The sequence below is a fragment of the Erithacus rubecula genome (assembly GCF_903797595.1).
Source record: "Erithacus rubecula genome assembly, chromosome: 6".
NCBI lineage: Eukaryota > Metazoa > Chordata > Aves > Passeriformes > Muscicapidae > Erithacus > Erithacus rubecula.
Genome location: NC_136688.1, coordinates 4750168 through 4763761, shown reverse-complemented (window position 1 = coordinate 4763761; position 13594 = coordinate 4750168). Strand labels below are relative to the sequence as shown.

General features: G+C 42.4%; 1 protein-coding gene across 8 annotated transcripts in view; it reads left to right on the top strand.

Annotated features, from left to right (window-relative positions):
* Nucleotides 1-13594, top strand: part of PTPRJ (protein tyrosine phosphatase receptor type J) — a 70828-nt gene that overhangs the window by 40443 nt on the left and 16791 nt on the right. For 2 of the 8 annotated variants that reach the window (XM_079308391.1, XM_079308390.1), the window contains exons 2-8: nucleotides 4845-4863; nucleotides 5897-6040; nucleotides 6806-7078; nucleotides 7671-7937; nucleotides 10240-10506; nucleotides 11106-11372; nucleotides 12442-12717. In XM_079308391.1, the coding sequence (XP_079164517.1) occupies nucleotides 4845-4863; nucleotides 5897-6040; nucleotides 6806-7078; nucleotides 7671-7937; nucleotides 10240-10506; nucleotides 11106-11372; nucleotides 12442-12717 (1513 nt within the window). The remainder of the gene's footprint in view (nucleotides 1-4844; nucleotides 4864-5896; nucleotides 6041-6805; nucleotides 7079-7670; nucleotides 7938-10239; nucleotides 10507-11105; nucleotides 11373-12441; nucleotides 12718-13594) is intronic. The other 6 variants (XM_079308392.1, XM_079308394.1, XM_079308395.1 and 3 more) reach the window with 5 other exon arrangements.

The following is a 13594-nucleotide window of genomic DNA, read 5'->3' as shown; positions in this document are numbered from 1 at the left end:
TGCAGAAAGGCTTGCTTCTGGGAAGTCAGAATTTAGAAATGTCAGGGGCAAAATATAAATACATGCCAAGTGGAAATAGTCTTTCCTCTTTCACATAACTGCATAACAGCTGTAAATAGCCTGTGCACAGTTGTGTGTGGCTATTTCAGAGTTCTGCACAGCTCCCTAATACTACAGGGTGGCCTAGGAGGATCCAGCCCCACCCAGTTCATAAAAAACACCAGTTCATATTTTTTCTGAGTTCTGCAGCTGGTCCTGTGCAGGTTCATTAACAGAGCTCCTCGTTTAGGGTTAAAAGAAGACTCCAAACATCTTGTAAAAACTTAGTGCTGTTTCTGAAATCAGAGCTTTTTTTACACTAGGACAAACCCACTTAGAGCAAACATTGTGAAATGGTGTATTGTACATGTGTATGTACCTGCACAAAATACCAGAGGGAAAACAGGTAGAACTAAAACTTGCCACAGCATATTTTCCTTTTTTCATTTATAAGTGAATGTATAATGTCATTAAAATAATCAATTCATTTAAATGAAAAGAAAAAAAACCACAGAACTGTTGTGGACTACAGTTAAAGTGAGTTTTAGCAGAGTAAATATACACTAGAAAGGGGAGAAAAAGAAAACCAACCCCAAACTCTAGCACTGAATCCAGAAAGTGCTCAATCTTAAATGAAACTATGGAACATAATTAAACCTTAGCTTCTGATTTAGCCTCCTGTTGATTATTTCATCCTTTAAGTAGTAAGGACCTGATACAGGAGGGCTAAGTAGCAGTTGAAAATTTATGACATTTTATAAAAAAATTGGAAAATAGGGCAATTATGTTACCCAAGTATATTTCGACTCATTTTCCAATACATTTTCTCTACCCCAGAACCCACACATTGTCCAGATAAGGCATGTTACTTGAACTATGTTCATACAGGTTTAAGCACATAGTTCCGTGCCCCAATTCAGGTGAACTCGTTCTTCTTGTCCAATGCTGTAAGCCTACAAACTTAATTTGGAAATAATATGGATGGAGCAGCCCTGAGATGGATTTCAAGAGACAGAAATATTTCATCTAAAACCCACCTTGTCTTCCTGCAGGACCACAGTCCCAAGCAGAAAGGTGTCACTCTCTGCTGATTTAGACTTTAGACTCCTAAGGAAGTGGAAAGATATTCTCAGTTAGAACAGCAGGCAATGCCTTAAAAATCCTAGTAAATCAGCAAGTATTGGAAAACTTATCAGTCTGTGGGTGCAATACTTGGACAATCCCATTTCCATTACTGTGGGGCTTCCTGAGTTTGGTTTTCAATTACTTTGTGTGACCTTAAGTAAAAGCTTTCTGTGGGAATGCTTCCTGAATAAGTCCATGCTAAGTAGGAAATATCAGAGGTGAGAGAGGGGTCTCTAAGTGGCCAAGTTGGTTAATATTTGTTGTCTGAGTGGTGGTGGCTGACAGCATCAGCAGAGCCAAGCCTGGAGTCATGGAGATGGTGCTGTGTGGTGGCTTGTCTCCAAAGCCCAGTTATACATGTGGGACAACTAATCATAGATGGGCATAGAGGGGGAAACAAAGGTGTGAGACCAGGGGTACTGCCTAGTGGGGCAGGGGTCTTAATTATGCTGCTGCTTTGGTGAAAGGGTGTTGAGAAGCAGTTGGGAAAGTACTGTGATATCTTGGTGGTGTTTTTGGGGAATTCCTCCATACCTCAAGTGGATGAGTGGGTGGAGATGGTAAGATCTGAAGGTCCACACTTGATAGATCATCAGCTTTGAGAGGGGCACGATTAACTCCCTGGCTTTTTGCATCCGAGTCACAAGGCACACACTGCTGAGCACACCAGAAACAGTAAGCAGCAACCTCAAGTGGTATTCTTGGAAAGAATTTGTGGTTAAGGGTGGTTTTTTTTTGGCTGTTTTTTGTTTGCTTGCTTTGACTGTTTAGCCAGCCTTTGACCTTATATTTGCATGAAGCAAATCATGCTGTTTATTTTGAAGACTGAAGAAGGTAGATCAGCTGCTGTCCACAAGGGGTTTTCCCCAGAGCAGGAACTTGAACTTCATTCGAGGGCATAGTGGTGCAGGACTTCAGCTCAGCTTGGCTCTGCAGCCAAACTGTCTTTCCTGTGGCTCTCCCAGTGCATGTATAGAGCTGGCATGTTTTAAATCCTGCTCCTGAAAATATCTTACTCTGAGTTATCTAATATCAGTAGGATTTGGTCTTCTCAGTCCCTCACTGTTTTTAAAGACATTTTCCTGCACCATGTCTTAATTCTTCCTGGATAGGATTATTTGTGAGACTAGTACTGATTCCTCAGTTAGGCAACCCAGTGTGCACCTGAGGAGGATGGAGCTGAATTCTGCATGTATCACACACCACCAGCTCCTGGTCAGTTGTAAGCTGCTCACATAAGGAGCACAAGACAGACCTTGTGCAAGTTCAAATGTATTCCTCAGCTCCTCTGGAACCTATAGCCTTGGATTGCACAGCTGAATGGCATGAAAAAATTCATTTGCCATAGCTTATGACAGTGGTGAGTTTGTGTATACATTTCTCTCCTGTTTTTCAGTTGAAATTGTCAGTATTTTGCATTTTGCTGTCTTTTCTTGGTTAGGGATGTTCCACCCCTACCCAAAGTTCTACAAAAGTTAGGAAAAATTACCCAGCTGTATATATGAATAATAGGGATTTGTGTCATTGAAAAAGAAAAGTCGAGATGGCAGGGCTCATGATGTATTAAATGTAAACACAAGGAGAATCAGGTGTTCTGTGCAAATATCCTCTGAAATAATAAACAAATGCTTTGTGTAATTTCTAAGTAATAACATGAGGTTGGAGAACAGTTTGATTCATGGCTGATGTTGAAAAATACAGCATGGAATAACTGAGTCAGGCAGGCTGATGCTTGGGAATGGGATCATTTGTTTTGTGTGGTTTTGGGTTTCAGAAGGAGGCCTGCCTGCTGCCAGTGGGATGTGATTTTTTGAATTTGATTTTGCACATAAGGTTCTGGGAAGTCAGAAGAGTATTTTGAGGCAGTATTGCCAGGGTGCGATAAGCAAAGAATGATGGGATGCAGTTAATTAATCATGTGACAGGAATTTTAGTGTAACTTTCCTTTTTGAGGCTATTTGAGCATCCTTAATAAAACCCACATGTAACAGTACAACCAAATTTCTAGCAGCTTGGTTTTTATTTGCTATTAGATTAGATGCCCATAAAATGTGTTCCTTGTTTGAGCTGGCAGGGAAGAAAGGGGAAGGTAAAAAGGAGAGTTTCAGGGCATTTGCTAGTGGCATACCTGTCATATAATATCTGTTCCTGTTGCTCAGGTAGGATGTTATGCCCCTAAACTCAAAATTTGTGGAGGAGGAGATGAAAGTTGATTTTCAGGCAGTTCCACAGAAGAGAAAGTAACTGAAGGATGATGGGTTGTGAGTCATGTCAGGCTCTTGATTCTTTGTATGTAGTGCTGCAGAAATCACTGCAGCTTAGCCCTGTGGTGATTCTTGTTGATTTTGCTCTTCTTGTGAGTTCCCTTTCTTAATAAACATAACATCCTTTTGGCTTTGCTTGTAGCTTGCCCTGTATTTCAGGGGATCTCACCTCTTGCTCACTATTCAGCAGCTGTTTCCACACAGCTTAGCCCTTCTGCCCTGCACACTGCATGGTAGTGTCTTCCTGCCTTCAGAGTGGCTGTTTCCTTCCTGAGCTCTTCATCCTCAGACACTTTTGGAAGGAATGCAGAAGGACTCTTAACCTGGGTGCAGGCATGTATTTCCTCACTTCCTAAACAGCCTTGCAGTTTGGCTGGGCTCTCAAAAGCTCAGGTTGAGGAGTCATCTCACACTTGTACATAGGACATCTGCATCCCATGGCAGCTGGGGGAGTGGGTGATTTGAGATTCGAGCATTGCATTAGGGTGTTGTCAGATAGCTTAGTTTATTTTGAGCTTGGAATTACAAAACAGCTAAGAAATTGAATGGGAGTATAGAAAACAAAAGTTCTAAGTGCTTTAGATAAGACTGCTTCTTCCAGACCTCAGTCTGGGGCTTTTACTTCACTCCTTTAAGCAGCATTTTGTGGTGCCACCTGGAGGGATGTTAACATGGCAATTTATGGGCCAATTCTCACACCACCAGGAAGAGAAATGGCTATTTTGGAAGTAAAGCACAAAGTTTGCCAATTAAAAATCATCCTCAAAGTAAAATTCTGCTATTTGTCAGTATTACCAGCAGAGGAGCTTCAGGCGGCAGTTAAATGACAACTGCTGATATGTTATGGATGTGTGCAAATGTGTAAACTGGATTTCAGAGCATGTATCAAGTGTTTGAAACTTGGACTACCCTGTGTTTGCTTCAGAAAATGCAAAACACTTTCGTGAGAAGTAATAAGATTTATACAGCAAAAGGATGAAAGGAAAAATCTTATTAATAAGCAAGACCTAATTGACATCTGCCATTTATTTGTGGGACAGTGTCAAGGGTACTAACAGTGTGTTTTAACTAAGATCTTATCAGTTTGGTTTATAAATTTATGTGTGCAAAATAGCCAGCTTATGTTATTCAAACCTTTTTTTTTTGTGTGTGTGTGTGTCAAAGTAAACTAGCTCTTTTTAGAATGTGGAAACTAGCATTTTACCAGCATGCTTAGGTTTTTTTTCTACTAGTTTGATGTGGTTTTTTTTTTTGTTTTATTTTTATGTCAGTAGAATTTTATGTATGTCTTTTGTAGATTGAAAAATCTGGACTTTTAAAAACAGATTTCTTTCCCCATCATGTTGATTAAACCAGTCCTTATCTTATTTGAGCTTCCAGTCATTTTAATTTCTTTTATTTGTTTTTGTTTTCCAGGTCAGATGTACAATTGCTTGTGAGTATCATTCTATTGCTTGCCCTTTTTTTTTAATATATAACTCTTATCTTTGTTCTTTTTAAGAAAGATCAAGCAGTATCAATGAAGCATTAAATAAAAAAGCTTCCTATAAATTATTTTTAGAAATAGCAGTTAAAAACATGTACTCAGTTACTTTAGTGACTGTAATACCTACAATGCATTTAAGGATATTTAAGAACATAAGTCTGCACTTAAAACCCTTTGCTTTTCAGTTTGTAGAGAGTTCTGATAAAATCAAGTGCAGGTGTAATGTGCTTAGAAAGATGGGAAAATACACTTTAAGGTAATAAAAACCAAACTTAGCCCAAAAAGAGAAGAACACAAAGTGTTACCTTCAAAAAATTTCTGAAGTGAATCTAGAACTGCTGTACTGACCAAGACAAGGTGTTTTCATGTGGCAGAAATTTCTGAAAGTGTGGGCAGATAAGTTCTACCTTAATTATTAATGTCAGACTTAAATGAGTTAGCCTTTAAATTTTAGATCTGAATCAACTTTTTCTATGCTTTGGCCTGTAAAATTGATGTAATATTTCTGGCTCTAGATACAGAGCCATGTCTCTTCCTTACTTGGTGGAACATATTGTGGGAATATGAGAGGGGAAGAGGGAAATATACTGAAAGGGAGAGACAAAATTGCTATGCCAGGTAAAAAAAAAACTTCATAGAAGAAAGCACACACAGAGTGTGGCTTCAAGTTGCTTTAACTGCTTTCAAACAAAACTGTACTGAAAAGAGCAGTTGTAGTAGCTTTCATCTAAATCATGTATGGAGTCAGTGGATGGCTGAAAAAATGTGGCAGTCACTTGAATCTAATTCAAATAATCTCATAGAAGTTGAGAGGTGAAACCAGGAAAAGTGGTAAAACCAGGAACTGTGTAATGAGGTTCCTGTACAACTGGGAAAACAGAAGTGACTGTGGGTCTGTGCATGACATCTGTAACTAACTGTACTTCTGCAAATGGGAAGTCCAGAAGTTTTGTAAAGACAGTGTTTTGTGTTCTTCTTTCAGGCACTGAGAATTGCAGCTCAGAAAGTGTAACTGCAGAACCAGCAACCAGTAGTAATGATGATTTATCAGTAAACTCTGCAAGTGGAGACAGAATCTCTGCAGGTGGAAGAGTCATCAGGGCTGCATCACTATTTGAGACAAGAGGTGATCTAAGCACTATAGCACATTCTTGGTTTGGAATGTGAATCTTTGGGGTGTTTTGCACTTTATATTGTGATAGCATTTGAACTCTAGTTCAGAGGGTAAGCATTGCAGAGGCATGGATCCAACTGCTTTCCTGCAGTAGAGAATGAGGCCAAGAAATGCATTTGCACATCTGACTGGGAGTGAAGTTTCATACTGTGATTGGTGCATGGCCTTGGAACAGTTTCATACATGCGAGACTCGGGCTCCTTTCCCTGCTTATTATGGCTTTTTAGGTTACAGGTTAAGAGTTTAACTCACTGTGACATTTGAAAGATTTGCAGATTTGAGATGCATAAGTGAATGGGGTACAGTTGAAGTCCTCTGCCTAGTACAAAATGTTTTGTGTCACATATGTACAGGAGAGGTGTGTGAATCTTGCAGCTAGAAAGGCTCCTCTATTTGGGATATCCAGTTTAGGAAAAAAATGCTAGTGTGTTGTGTGTCCCAGTCTCCCTCAGCACATTGTATAAAGCTCACAGCTGAGTCAGCACAGAAATCACTGCTGCACCTAGACAGCTTTACTGCTTGAGGTGAAGTGAAGCTTGAGGAGTTGGAGTAGATGGCAGAGCTTGCAAGTGTGCCTTACAGTAGAAAAAAAGTGGCTTGATTTGTTTTCACAGGCTGATTTCTGTTTTACAGACACTGGGTATGGCAGTGAGGAGACTGTTATATGTATGTCAGAAAATCTTCTTGTAGGTTAAAAATGTTTTTCTCTGTTCATAGTGCCCAGCCCGATTTATAATCTCACAGCAGAATCCAGTGTGACTTCTGTCAAGTTAAAATGGGATGTGAATGACAGTGCTTCTGACTCATACAAGATGTATGAGATAGAGGTTGCAAATCTAACAGCTGATACATTTGTGATGAGTCTGAGAACCAATAACACTGAAGAAGAAATTGGCGAATTAATCCCTGGGACATGGTACAACTTCACAGTGTTTGCTGTAGCAGGTGATGATAATAAGACAGAAGGAGTGACCAAAGATCTGTATACAAGTAAGTCACAGTTTTTTGCATTCCTGTTGCTGGTGGTCTGTGCTTTGCTGTGCAGGACAGGGCTCTGCCCACCTGCCTGAGCTTGTAATTTAATAGGAGCCTTACCTGGGCCAGAGGCACAGAGTGAGTGGTTCATGTAGAAAAAAAAAAAAGCCTTGATTGATTGATTTACTTACTTATTAAACACTGAACTCCCTCTAACCCGCTACCATGAAAAAAAAGATCCTCCACAAGAACTAAACTGAAAACCAGTCAATCAACCAAACTGAGATTTGCCTGCATTGCCAACCATACCCATCCCTTTCCTGTCCACCTGTCTGGATTCCCTGGGAGCTCTGTTTCAGTGGTACCCAAAGCCTCTATTTTGGAGTGTCAAAGGGAGATGAAGGCCACTCAGAATGGCTTGTCTTCAGTTCTGTCTTAGCTGGCCACAGGTATAGCAGCTTCCAGGAATGCCTGGTGATGCTGTGGGGATGCTCCTGCACTCTGGACCATGAGGGAAGTGAAGGCCTGGTGTGGCTGTATTTCTTGTTTGCATGTCTGTGAGCAGCTGTTTTTGCAGGTTAATGAGTTGTTGCTTTGCTTTTCACAGGGCCCAGCCGGGTTCTTAATCTCACAGCAGAATCTGTTGGTGTGACTTTTGTCAACTTAAAATGGGATGTGAATGACAGTGCTTCTGCCACCTACACCTACTGGATAGAGGTTGAAAATGGTACACTTGTGATCAACCCGGAAACCAATAATACCGAAGCAAAAATTTCTGGCTTAATCCCTGGGACACCATACAACTTGACAGTGTTTGCTGTAGCAGCTGATAATGAGACAAAAGGAGATGGAATGACCATAGAGCAGTATACAAGTAAGTCACAGTTTATTGCAACCCTGTTCCTAGTGGACAGCTCAGATTTCTTCTTAACTGCCTGAGGGCTGAAATGTAAAGTTGTTATGTGTATAGATCTGATGTCCTGTTCCTGGAGCCTAATCTGGAATGTCAGGTAAGCAATGGGGTCTTTAGGTGCAGAAGAAGTGCATCCTTGCTTTTAACAAGAAAAAACAAGCAAATGTAATCCACTTTGCTTCCTCTCTTTGTCCTCATATCTCATCATGTGGGAGATTATTTCTTGTCACAAATAGTGAGCCATCTAGGAAGGATGCCCTCCTAGAGTCAGTGTTTGTGAATAGAGTAGGACTCATGGGAAATGGTAGGTAGCTGACTTGGTTATGGTGATCATTAAATGACTGTGTTTCAAATCTACAGCGTAACAAATAAAAAGAGACAGCAGTGTTGCTACTCTAGACACTAGGACAGTGAAGTTTAAGCTGTTCAGGGCACTACTTAGCAGCCTATCCTGGGAATCTGCTTTTGAGGGCTTAGGAATCCACTAGTGCTGTTCAGTTTTAAAAACTGCCTTTTAGAAGCACAGGAACAGGCAATTTCACTATGTCAAAAGTCAAGCAATTGGAGCAGAAAACCAGCTTTGATGAACAGGGAATTCCTTGTGGAGCTCAAGGGGATGAAGAAATTGTATGAGCTCTGGAAGTGAGGTCAGGCTTCTCAGGAGGGTTACAGAGCTGTGGTTTGTCCATGCAGGGAGAAGACACTGGGGGCCAGAGCTCAATTTCAGTTGAAAATGGCCAGTGCTGTTTCAGATAACAAGAAAGGCTTTTTGAAGTACATTAATAGCAAGAGGAGGTCTAAAGAAAGCATTGGACTGATCCTTGTTGTCACTTCATCCCCATCATTCAATAGGGATGAGGAAAAAGCAGAGGTGTTCAGTGTGTGTTTTGCCTCAGTTTTTGGTGATACTGACAGACCTTGTTCTGCCTGATCCTCATGAGTGCTGGGACAGTGGCTTTCCCCTTGTGGACACTGAAAATGTGAGGGACCAGCTGTGTCAGCTGAGTGTTCAAAGTCCATGGGGCCTGTTGGGATTCATCCCTGGTACAGAAGGATCTCGCTGGTGTTCCAGCAGGACCCCTCTCCATCAGCTACCAAAGGCCTGGGAGCCTGGGGAGTCTCTGCCAGCCACTGTTATTCCTATTTGCCAGCAGGGTGGAGGAAAGACCCAGGAACCTGCAGGCCTGTGACACCAACCTCAGTTCCTGGAAAAATTATGGAGAAGGTTGTACTGAGTGCTGTTGAAAGGTGTTTAAAGAACAATGCAGTCATTGGGTGCCATTGACATGGCTCACAAAGGGAAAGTCCCATGTAATTAATTCGATTTTTCTGTGGTGAGGCCACACACCTGGTGGCGAAGGGAAGATGGTGGATGTGGTTCTTATGCATTTTAATGAGATTTTTGGTACTGTCCTTCACAGTATCCTTCTGGACAAGTTGTCCAGCTGTGGAATGAGGGGGTTCATGGTGTGCTTGGTGAGGAGCTGGGTGTAGGGCAGGGCTCCCAGGGTTTCAGTCAGTGGGGTTGTGTCTGGCTGGTGAGCAGTCACCAGTGCTGCCCTCAGGGCTCAATCCTAGGGCTGCTTGACATTTATCAAAGGTATGGGTGCAGGAGTTGTATGCATACTGGGTGCAGTTCTGGGCCCCACATTTAAAGAAGGATGTGACAGTCCTTGAATACCTGCAGAGGAGAGCAAGAAAGGTGGTAAAAGGGGTGCAAGACATGTCCTGTAAGGAGCAGATGAGGGCTTTGAGCTTGTGTAAATTGGAGAAAAGGAGGCTGAGGGGTGACCTCATTGTTCTCCTCAGGAGAGGAAATGCAGAGGAAGGGACTGATCTCTATTCTCTGGTTTCCAGGGATTTGATGCGTGAGAATTGTTCAAAGCTGCCTCAGGGGAGGTTTGGGCTTGACATTAGGATGAATTTTTTTACTGACAGGGGATTCAAACACTGGAATAGGCTTCCTGGAAAGGTGGTCAGTGGCCCAAACCCTTCTGTGTTACAGACATCTGGACAATACTCTCAGTAATACACTTTAACTTTTGGTGAGGAATGAGGTGGTCAGGTAGTTGTAGGAGGGTAATGTTGATGGCCTGTGCTTAAGTTTTGGGGTGTCAAAGGGACGTGAATGCCCCTCAGAATGATTTGTCTTCAGTTCTCTTTTAGCTGCTCAGTGAGGCACAGGTGTGGCTGTGTTTCTTGTTTGCATGTCTGTGGGCAGCTGTTCTTGCAGGGTGACAGGTGGTTGTCTTGCCTTTCACAGGGCCCAGCCCAGTTGATAATCTCACAGCAGAATCCATTGATGTAACTTCTGTCAAGTTAAAATGGGATGTGAATGACAGTGCTTCTTGGTCCTACACATACAAGATAGAGGTTACAGATGGTACACTTGTGAACAACCTGGAAACCAATCACACTGAAGAAAAAATTACTGACTTAATCCCTGGAACACTGTACAACTTCACAGTGTTTGCTGTAGCAGCTGATAATAAGACAGAAGGAGAAAGAGTGACCAAAGATCTGTACACAAGTAAGTCACAGTTTTTTGCATTCCTGTTGCTGGTGGTCTGTGCTTTGCTGTGCAGGACAGGGCTCTGCCCACCTGCCTGAGCTTGTAATTTAATAGGAGCCTTACCTGGGCCAGATGCTAAGAATGAGTGGTTTGTGTAGAAAAAAAAAAAGCCTTGATTTATCTATCTATTTATTTATTTACTTATTAAACACAAAACTCCCTCTAACCCGCTACCATGAAAAAAAAGATCCTCCACAAGAACTAAACTGAAAACCAGTCAATCAACCAAACTGAGATTTGCCTGCATTGCCAACCATACCCATCTCTTTCCTGTCCACCTGTCTGGATTCCCTGGGAGCTCTGTTTCAGTGGTACCCAAAGCCTCTATTTTGGAGTGTCGAAGAGAGATGAAGGCCACTCAGAATGGCTTGTCTTCAGTTCTGTCTTAGCTGGCCACAGGTATAGCAGCTTCCAGGAATGCCTGGTGATGCTGTGGGGATGCTCCTGCACTCTGGACCATGAGGGAAGTGAAGGCCTGGTGTGGCTGTATTTTTTGTTTGCATGTCTGTGAGCAGCTGTTTTTGCAGGTTAATGAATTGTTGCTTTGCTTTTCACAGGGCCCAGCCGGGTTCTTAATCTCACAGCAGAATCTGTTGGTGTGACTTTTGTCAACTTAAAATGGGATGTGAATGACAGTGCTTCTGCCACCTACACCTACTGGATAGAGGTTGAAAATGGTACACTTGTGAACAACCTGGAAACCAATAATACCGAGGCAAAAATTTCTGGCTTAATCCCTGGGACACCATACAACTTGACAGTGTTTGCTGTAGCAGCTGATAATGAGACAAAAGGAGATGGAATGACCATAGAGCAGTTTACAAGTAAGGAAATGTTGCCTACAATTCCAAGTAACCATGCTGTTTGTTCCAAATTACTCGGCTTTCTTTCTTTGGGTTTCCCCCTTTTTCCTGTTTCTCGTTGTGACATTGCTTTTTTGCTCCAGATGTGTGTGCTTGAATGCAATGGTCTTTGCAAAAGGACTGAAATTGTCTCTGTGCTTGTGTGTGCCACCTGTAAATCAGTTATTTCATCTGCATGTCTACTCAAGACTATGTAGAGATCCAGCTGCTACCACAGCATGACTTTTCCTAGATACTTGAGGTCTGAAGAGACCCCTCACAACACCTCTGGGAGTGGGTTGTCACAGCTCATACCAAAAGATATGGTTTTGCTGGGATGTGGTGCCACGGTCACAGAGTCATTCTCTTCTTAAAGAATGTTTTGAGCTCTTTGAAGAGTCTGGGGCCTGAGGTTCATGTGGCCTGTGACTGACTTGCTTCTTAGCATTGCATTATCAAGTGTAGTGCCAATCTTGTTGCCTTTGTTCCAGGGTACCTTCTTTCCAAACCAGATGGGATAGGAGGAGACACTATTTTTTTGGTCTAGTTCAGAAATGCAAAGAGAATAGGCAGTGTATCTACTAAGCAATTTAGAGGAGCTGCTACTGTGTTGATAAGCTTGTCTATTCTGCCTGCAATGAGTTTTATCTGTCTGGAATTGATGCTGAGTTGGGCTTGCAGACACAGTACCCTAAGGTGTGTCAGCTCTTGGACCTGCTCCAGCAGCCCATTTCTTTTTCCTCTTTATTGAGGACAGTTTAGGCTGAAGGTCTCAAATTGAGACTCATGGGCATGATTTTGACTTAACAGACCAAGATCAGCTTGGACTGTTTCTCTCTGGAAAATCACTGTGGAAACAATGAAACATATGAAATTAAATAGAGTATCACCCAGAGCTCCTATGACCTTTCCAGAGATGCCTATGTGAATGCCTGAAACAGGAAAGTGATACTTAGCTCCAAGTGATGCTCATTCTGCGTGGAATAGGGGAATGTGGCTGTGGTTCTTCCTTGTTTCTGTTTTTGACAGGTTGTTGCTTTGCCTTTCACAGGGCCCAGCCCAGTTGATAATCTCACAGCAGAATCCATTGGTGTGACTTCTGTCACCTTAAAATGGGATGTGAATGACATTGCTTCTGCCACCTACACATACAGGATAGAGTTTTTAAATGGTACAGATGATCCACTTGTGAAGAACCTGACATTAAATGACACCAAAGAAGAAATTTCTGGCTTAATCCCTGGGACACCATACAACTTCACAGTATTTGCTGTAGCAGCTGATAATAAGACAGAAGGAGAAGGCATGTCCAAAGGGCTGTATACAAGTAAGTCACAGATTTTTGCTTCCCTGTTCCTGATGGTCTGTGCTTTGCTGTGCAGCATGAGGCTGTGCTCACCAGCCCAAGGGTTGTAATTTGAGACTGTTGCAGGCAGAGGTGATGATTCCATCCTGGAGCTGGAGATGGCCACTCTCCAAGCATCAGATGTTAGTGTAGAAGCAGAATTGCCCTGGTAGAAAGCTGTTGGTAAACCTTGCTCCAAGACTGTCAGCAAAGAGAAGGGACTTTTCTCTGAGCACTAATCTCTTGGAAATATAGCAAAGGGGAGCTTGCATTTGTTTTCTAGAGTATGGGGGCCTGTGATTCTCATTGTAAGAGGCTCCCACAGAAAGCATATCCTGCTGGGTGGACTTGTGTGATTTGGAGGCCTATAGCTGCCATTGTGGTGCAGCCAGGAGAGAGATTCAGGCAGTGCTAGATCAGGAGAACTCCTTTGGCCATCCAGCACCTTGCCATGCTGAGTATTAAGTCTTTGCAGTGTTGGAGGGACCATTTTGGAGCTGGCTTGCAAGGTAGTAGCCCAGCCTGATCGTTCCAGAGACTGCATTTGAAGGCAAATTCATGGTTGTTCTTGTCATTTGTGTTTTCCTGAATTGTGCCTACATGTATGATCCTAGTTGATCAGTCAGTGCCTGAAAGTCTCCCGTGTTCTGTCTGTCTGCAATGGCTAGTTCCCTCGTTTAAAGATGGAGAAAGTGTCTCCAGAAGGTCTAGAGCCGGTTTTGCCCCTATGGAAGGGAAGTGCAGGGTATGAGGGCTGGAGAAGAGTGTCTGGATCATCACCTCAAATCTTCTTCTAGTGATATTTCATCTTGCTCATATTTTGCTGTACGTAGTTTTACCACCAGTGTCTTTCCCCTCA